We start from the raw sequence: 7,500 nt of genomic DNA, 5'->3' as shown, positions 1-7,500 counted from the left end.
CTTTGGTCTTTTGCTATGTACAATATTGTGCATCAATTCAGCGTGAAATCACGAAGAGAGAGGTCATTTTCATTCAGGTACAAATACCTTCATGCAAGGGAACTTCCATGTCAGGACACCTATATTAAGTGAGAAATACACCACGTCTTTTCATCAATGTTCTCTTTCAAGAATTAAAAATAATAATAATTAACTAAGACAAAACTGAAGAATCAATGACAACCATTTGAAAATTCTAGTGATAAATCTGTCAATAGAATTCAAACTGAAGGGATTACAATGAAATATGAGTTGATATGGACACTGCTATACTGTTATATTGCTAGCAAAGACAGCTATCGATCTCCTGTACACACAGGACCTAGCAAGTAAATAAAGAAATAAATCAAACAAATACCAAAACAACCAACAATAAAAAAATCAAATAATTTAAAGCACCACCAAATTTGTGTAAGACATTGTGCTTACACAACACATGCACTAAAATGTGGAATTTCAACACGGATTAGTTAATAAATAAGACCATATCATTGGGTCACAACATGAAGGTTGTTTACCCATCCTTCAAGTGCCTTTGGTGATCCCATCGCTGAATATAAACAAAAACATTTCAAAGGTTCTCTTTTTTGACACGCTAGCATCAATGCTTGCAAACTGTTCCCATAAGCCTTGGCGGTCCTCAAAACCTGTGTCCAATTGGGACGCGTTGGGTTTACCAACTACCTCAATGTTTTAACTGTTAAATGTATCATAGTCATTCCATATTTTAGTCCCGGGAACAAAACATCCCTACAGAGCTATGGACCCAATGGTAAACAGAAAATTATAAATTATTTGAACTAAAGGATGGCCCACTGGTCTTTGATATGACGGAGCTTAAAGAGTATAAGACGCGTGTTTCTAATACAATGGAGCAGGAATGCACATCCACAGCTTACAAAGGAACTCTAAGGACAACCGGGTTCCAGAAACATCAACAATTGGAGAAGTAATTCCTTTGTCTTCCTGTCAACCTCCCACCCACACTCACCCCTTACCTGGAGATATAATAAGTGCTCTTGTGTATGCATTTGGTTGCCAGCTTATAAGCGTCAACTCTGTGTGTGTGTGTGTGTGTGTGTGTGTGTGTGTGTGTGTGTGTGTGTGTGTGTGTGTGTGTGTGTGTGTGTGTGTGTGTGTGTGTGTGTGTGTGTGTGTGTGTGTGTGTGTGTGTGTGTGTGTGTGTGTGTGTGTCAGTTTGATACATATCAGGAATGCATCATATATAAAACTCGGGTGAGAGAGTGAGCATAAGTAAATCTTCATGCATGAATCGCAATCAACTCTAAAAGTGACCACAAGCGAATGCACGTCTTCTTGCACCCTGTTAACACCCACAATATAGACCATATTACTCCAGAAAAAAGGCCCAACTTACAAAGAAAAATCTGTAGAGTTAAATACATCGTCTTGTCGAGTGTGTTTATGAATCCCAAACCTTGCATAGAAAGTCCAGTAAAAAGCTTTTTGTATACGACGCCCTATGTTCTAAGTAATCTCATATGTATCATCACAACTAAGGCCAGATAAATCTTATATAGCACTGTGTAATGTACATTAAGACTTCACACATGTTCAATGTTTGTGTCATTGAAAGGAAAGTTAATATAGAACAGAAACCCTACACAATGTTTTCTTATAGGTCACCTTCCTCCAAGTGTTCACAGATCTGTGAGAGACTTTGCTGTGCTGAATGGATGGATGCCACCAAGTTCATTTGAACAATAGCACAGCTACAGGCATAGCTGTAGTCGTAGAGCCCTTAACAAGAAAGTTAACTATAACACAAATATAGCCAATAGAACAAAAAAGTAAAGAACAAACAAATCAGAAACATTTTGATTGTCAATATTCTCTATCAGGCATAATGTCTGCTGCCGTTGTACTCCTCTACAGATTAAGACTCCACCCACGGTTCACATTACAGAATTTACAATTCAAAACAAAAAAAAATCTCAGGATCTGATCCATCATTCATTCATTGTGGTCCCACCTAAACACATGACATCATCAAAGTGGGACACATCTTAAGTACAGTGGATGTGTCTGTTGTCTGTCACAGGTGGGTATATAACCTTGACCCCCGACCCCCGTTGTAAGAGTACAAGGTTGGGGTTTGGAGTTCTGTGTGGTTCTAAAAACATGTCCGTGGGGAGAGATCTCCCAGGCAGGATGCTCTGAGTCATGGTTCTGTTCTTTGTCAAGTATCTCCACGTCTGCATGTCAATATCGCTGCTTCCCCACACATTCACCGGAGCTAAGACTCATCCTTCATCAATGAGTTTTAGTATTTTTTTGGTCATGTAATTTGGTCAACATTACCTGAGAACATTTCTGGCAAAGGATCATGGTATGATGAGTTTGAGGTCGCCAGGTGGGGCAGTGATCCAGTGGTTTGTGAGTGTTACACACAGTGGTCGAACAGAGAGCGACAGAGCTGGTCCCATTATTGTTCTTTTTGTCTCATATCCACATGAGTGACTGTGTGGCGGTTGGTATGTGGTACTTGTTTGGAGATACTTCCTGCACCCTCGCGCTTTATGGATTCATCATCACTCTGGAGATCCTCTGATTTTTGATCTTTTCTTGTCAGGAGGAATAGACGAAAAAAAAATTCAGTGTCTGCAGACTTTTGACAAATATTTACGTTTTCATCAACAATGAAATCAACAACGTAGATACAAATACCTGTGTTTCCACAGTACAAAGCTGTTTGAATATCTCTGTTCGGTGCAAAATCAACCTGTCTTCAATTAGACTGAGGTTAACGCCTGAGTCAGCACTGCTCTGTTTGAATCCCAATAGTGAGACTAGTCACTACTATCACTGCTACGACTACTACAACTACTGAACGACAATACTCCCACCAGTCAAATTTAAAAAGTGTTGCTCTGCCCACTACTGCAAAATAACGTAACACTGACGTTATCAGTCATTTAACAGCCTTCAGTTAAAGACAAACCAATTATTAACAAAACATTAATTTGTAAGCCTTTAGTTGATCATTTACTAAATAATAGACATTTGTTGATGATACATTAATGCTTGAGCACTTGTGAATCATCTACCAATGTAAAATAGTAAATGGTAAATGGAATGCATTTATACAGCGCTTTTATAACCAGTGGCCACTATCAGTGCTTTGCAATTACTGCCTGACATTCACCCATTCATACACACATTCAAACACTGACAGCACCGACAACCACGCAATGCGACACACAGCTAGGAGGCGCCGGGGATCCGACTAGCAACCCCTCCGGTTACAAGTCAACCCGCTCTACCTGCTGAGCCTTCTAGCTGAATGTTATTACTGTGTTACCAGACGTACGACTGCCCCTGTACTGCCCTCACCTTTACCGGTGTGGAGAGCGAACCCCCATGGAGAGGGAGGCCATGGCGTTGAGGGGGTCGCTGTCCGAGTCCCGCCGCGGACGCACCCTCTGGGCCTGCAGGTGGGACAGCTCCAGCGTGGGAGCCATGGACCGCACACTCTGCCAGTACTCACCTGGGGACCAGGGCCATAGGAGAGAGAGGTCGAAGAGAGGGAGAGAGAGAGACACTCAATTACGATTCAGTCATTCAGCAAATGCAGACCCCCAAAGTGACTTACAGTATATGATTTAGATGTAATTTATTAGCAGGAAGGCATTTTACTCAGGTCCTACTAGAGGTAGACTAGGGACGTTAGGTTAGAACTCAGTACTTTTCTAGCTAGGAGTCAGCCCCCCTGTCCCTACATTCTCAACCCCCTAAATTTAAAAAATAAATAATAATAATAAGTACTCTTTTCTTAAATGGTGTTTCAAAGTTTTAAAGCAGAGCTTAAAAAAGGTATGATACTAATTATGATACTAATTATATTGCATGCACTCTTTGTAATTTTACATAAAAAAATTATTCACTTAAAGAAAACATACTTATATAGAAGCATGGATAGCATTTCAAATAAAATAACGGAGGACAAGACAATAAGAAAACATTCAAAGACGGTTTGAAGAGATGGGTTATGGGGCAGGATGGAGGAGGCTGACGTAGGGTCCTGGGTGGATCTAGAGAGAGAGTACAGTGAACGTCGTCTTGGCTTGCGTTCTGCTCTCGATGTGAACATCGGTGAGGATGTCAGCGGTTAGTCGTCTGTGGTCTTTTAAATATACGTCATTATCAGAACCGTGTCAGTCTAAATGCAGAATAATCCAAAGATCAACGTTGGCGTAATTTGGCATCTCATAAACCTAATGCATTTAATAATCCATTCAGATGTCTCGTCATGCGTCTGTCCGTTGACGAGCTGGGGGAGACAAATTGATCACTGCGGGAGTGTGTGTGTCTGTTTGACTGTGTGTGTTTACCAGTAATTTGAGACTATATGTGTGTGTGTGTGTGTGTGTGTGTGTTCTGAGTGTGCATCCCACATACATTTAGTCCCAGGCCTATAAATTATGGGCTTAACATTCTTGTGGCTCGGCAAATATTTTTAATTAATCTAATTGGCTTTGGATAGCATTTGGGTGCAATCAGGAGGGGATGTTTTGAAGGTCGTGTGCCAGAGAAGTGTTTGAAGATAATTGGAGACAGGGCGGTCGCATATGAGAGGTCTCTGTGTGTCTACGTTCGTACGTGGGTCTGTGCGACTGTATGTGTGTCCACGTGAGAGTGTGGGAATCCGGTTAGGTAAAGTACTGACAGGGATAGAAGGAACAAGAGGATACAATGGAGAAGAGGATATCATATAGCAACAATAAATAAACTCAAAAATATAAATAAAAAGAAGAATACTAACATTAAAAAAATATGAAGAACCATCATAATGATATGATGATGACAATCATAATGATAAACATAATTTTCTAACAATGTGTTGGAAAAAGATTGTTCCACTCGTTTCCTTTAGTCTACGCTTAGCAAACTTGTATGGGTGTTTTGTTCTTTGGAGGCATGCAAGTAACTTTTTCAACCGCATCAGCAACTAAACTGCAGCACACGGGTGCAGTTTAGTTGCTGTGTGAGGCAGTCCCGTGACAGACAGCTGACATTGATGTGATTCATGGAACAGTGAGGTCCCAGTGAGGCGCTCGTCAGGTGACAGTCGGGCTCTCACCGTGGACCTGGATGACTCTCTGGAGGGAGAGGATGGCGTTGTCACAGGGTCTCCCGTCAAGGACGGACTGGGGAAGGGGCTCCACCTGGGAGCAATATACAGAAGTGAATTTAGAGGAGCTTAGGGTATCACACACACACACACACACACACACACACACACATAGACACCGCCTGCACACACGCACATACACAAACACACTAACACACACACACACACACACACACAAACACACACTAAGACGCGCACACACACACACACACACATTAAGACGCTCACATACACACACACAGACACACACACACACACACACACACGCACACACACACACACACTAAGACACACACACACAAACGCACACACACTAACACACAAAAAAGCATGTGCATGGTGCAACTTTCATCTCTGTCATCGCACAGATTATTTAAGATGTGTTGATTTCACACATGGTGCGCTTGAACTGATATATGAACACATTGATGTGTTCAAATTCCCCATCTGGGATTAATCAAGTACATCTAACCTTATCACATGCACACACAGATAAATGCTCACACGCGCACGCAAATGTGTGCATTAAACACACAAACACCAACATGCACACACGCGCGCGTGTAGAAATGCGACACACACACGTACGCGGCTAGGCGCACACGCACGCACGCACACACACACACACACACACACACACACACACACACACACACACACACACACACACACACACACACACTCACCTCTATGCCCAGCAGGGTACTGACACACGCTTCAGATGCGTCACAAATGGCGGTGAGGTCGTGACCCCCCTCCAGAGCTAGGACCACCCGACCCCCCGCCAGGGACATCAGCTGACGGGTGAGGAAGCCAAAACCTGCACGTCAGATGGCACACACACACACACACACACACACACACACACACACACACACACACACACACACACACACACACACACACACACACACACACACACACACACACAAACACACACACACACACACACACACACACACACATTTTGGTGTCATGTTGACTACTGATGCCCCACAGACATGGATACCGGGAAATGCATTTTAAAGAAATGGTTAAGAAACATAATTATATAGACACATCTAAACTATTATATTATACTTCTGACTCAAATGAGCAGGTAAAGGTGAGGGCATTTTGCTTAAGGCTGCCTCCAGGTGGACCAGGGGCACGGGGGGTTTGACCCTAGAAGCTTCAGTTAGAAATCCTAACACACCCTAACCACTAGACCATGGTGCCCAGGGCTGCTTATGGGTGCCACGTCGAGGCAGTGAGAGAGCAGGCTTTGAGTCCGGGTGTAAACGTACATTTGGCTGACACCTTGTACCCTCCCTGCTTCGGAGAGTGTCCCTGGACGGCGTCGAAGCCCGAAGACACCAGCACCATGTCAGGGGAGAACTCATGAGCGATGGGCATCACCACCGTCCTGGAGATAGAGAGACAGAGAGAGAGAGAGAGAGAGAGAGAGAGAGAGAGAGAGAGAGAGAGAGAGAGAGAGAGAGAGAGAGAGACAGAGAGAGAGAGAGAGAGAGAGAGAGAGGTTAATTGATTAATGTATTGCTTTGGTTTAGCCGCACATATTGTTGACATATCTGATTTGAGTGAGAGTGGGCCATGAATTATGGTAATTTGGGAAATGCTATTTAAACAACATAAACCTAAGATATTGTATCTAACTTGATTATGCTTTTCTTCCACCTAGTGGCCGTTGGTAATGTCAGGTAATGCAAGTTATTTGCAGCCCGTCCACTTGAAATATGTTATGATTGGTTTTAGATTGATGAATAGGGACGAAGACAGTATGTATTTTTGGGTGAGCTCTGAAAGCTTTTAGATAATATTCTGGAAGAGACTGCATGCAGCACATGCATGGTGCTCCACTGACTCAGCGGCACACTGACGTCATGGTAATCAAGAGGAAGGATGGGGTTCGGACGCTAAAAATAGCAGATAAAGGCTAGCAGATAAAGTGGTTTTCTGTGGCGACTGAGATTGGTTTTCATTAAAGGGAGGAGAAGAGCCTTTTGATGGAGCTGAGTAGGTTGCCAGCGTATCGTTGCCAGTATCTGATAAGGAAGTGGTGGCGAGAAATGGTCCTGTGGTCTCTGCGTCAGCCGTTAATGGCTTAACTGTTGTTGGCTTGTACCAATGTATTTACTGTTATTTATTAGTTTTGAATGTCTGTATCGAAAATACTATGACTTTTGTTTACTGTGAACTTTATAATTTCTGAACTCATACTCTGGCCATTGTCAAAAAGCAATATAATAATCAATTTTATTTAACTTTTTGTAAATATTAGTATTTGAATTTGTCTCATGTTAGCCAAA

General features: G+C 42.6%; 1 protein-coding gene across 2 annotated transcripts in view; it reads right to left on the bottom strand.

The window, feature by feature from the left end:
- Positions 1 to 1,102: 1,102 nt before the first annotated feature.
- The window catches only part of hdac7a (histone deacetylase 7a), a 42,707-nt gene continuing 36,309 nt past the window's right edge, over positions 1,103 to 7,500 (bottom strand). For both annotated transcript variants that reach the window (XM_060070118.1, XM_060070117.1), the window contains exons 21-25: positions 6,478 to 6,596; positions 5,878 to 6,011; positions 5,141 to 5,225; positions 3,394 to 3,547; positions 1,103 to 2,619 (exon numbers count right to left, since the gene is read on the bottom strand). In XM_060070118.1, the coding sequence (XP_059926101.1) occupies positions 3,396 to 3,547; positions 5,141 to 5,225; positions 5,878 to 6,011; positions 6,478 to 6,596 (490 nt within the window). In that variant the 3' untranslated portion in view covers positions 1,103 to 2,619; positions 3,394 to 3,395. The remainder of the gene's footprint in view (positions 2,620 to 3,393; positions 3,548 to 5,140; positions 5,226 to 5,877; positions 6,012 to 6,477; positions 6,597 to 7,500) is intronic.

This window comes from Gadus macrocephalus, chromosome 13 (assembly GCF_031168955.1).
Source record: "Gadus macrocephalus chromosome 13, ASM3116895v1".
Taxonomy (NCBI): domain Eukaryota; kingdom Metazoa; phylum Chordata; class Actinopteri; order Gadiformes; family Gadidae; genus Gadus; species Gadus macrocephalus.
Note: the sequence above shows the minus strand (reverse complement) of the source record. Positions and strands in the feature narration are given on the sequence as shown.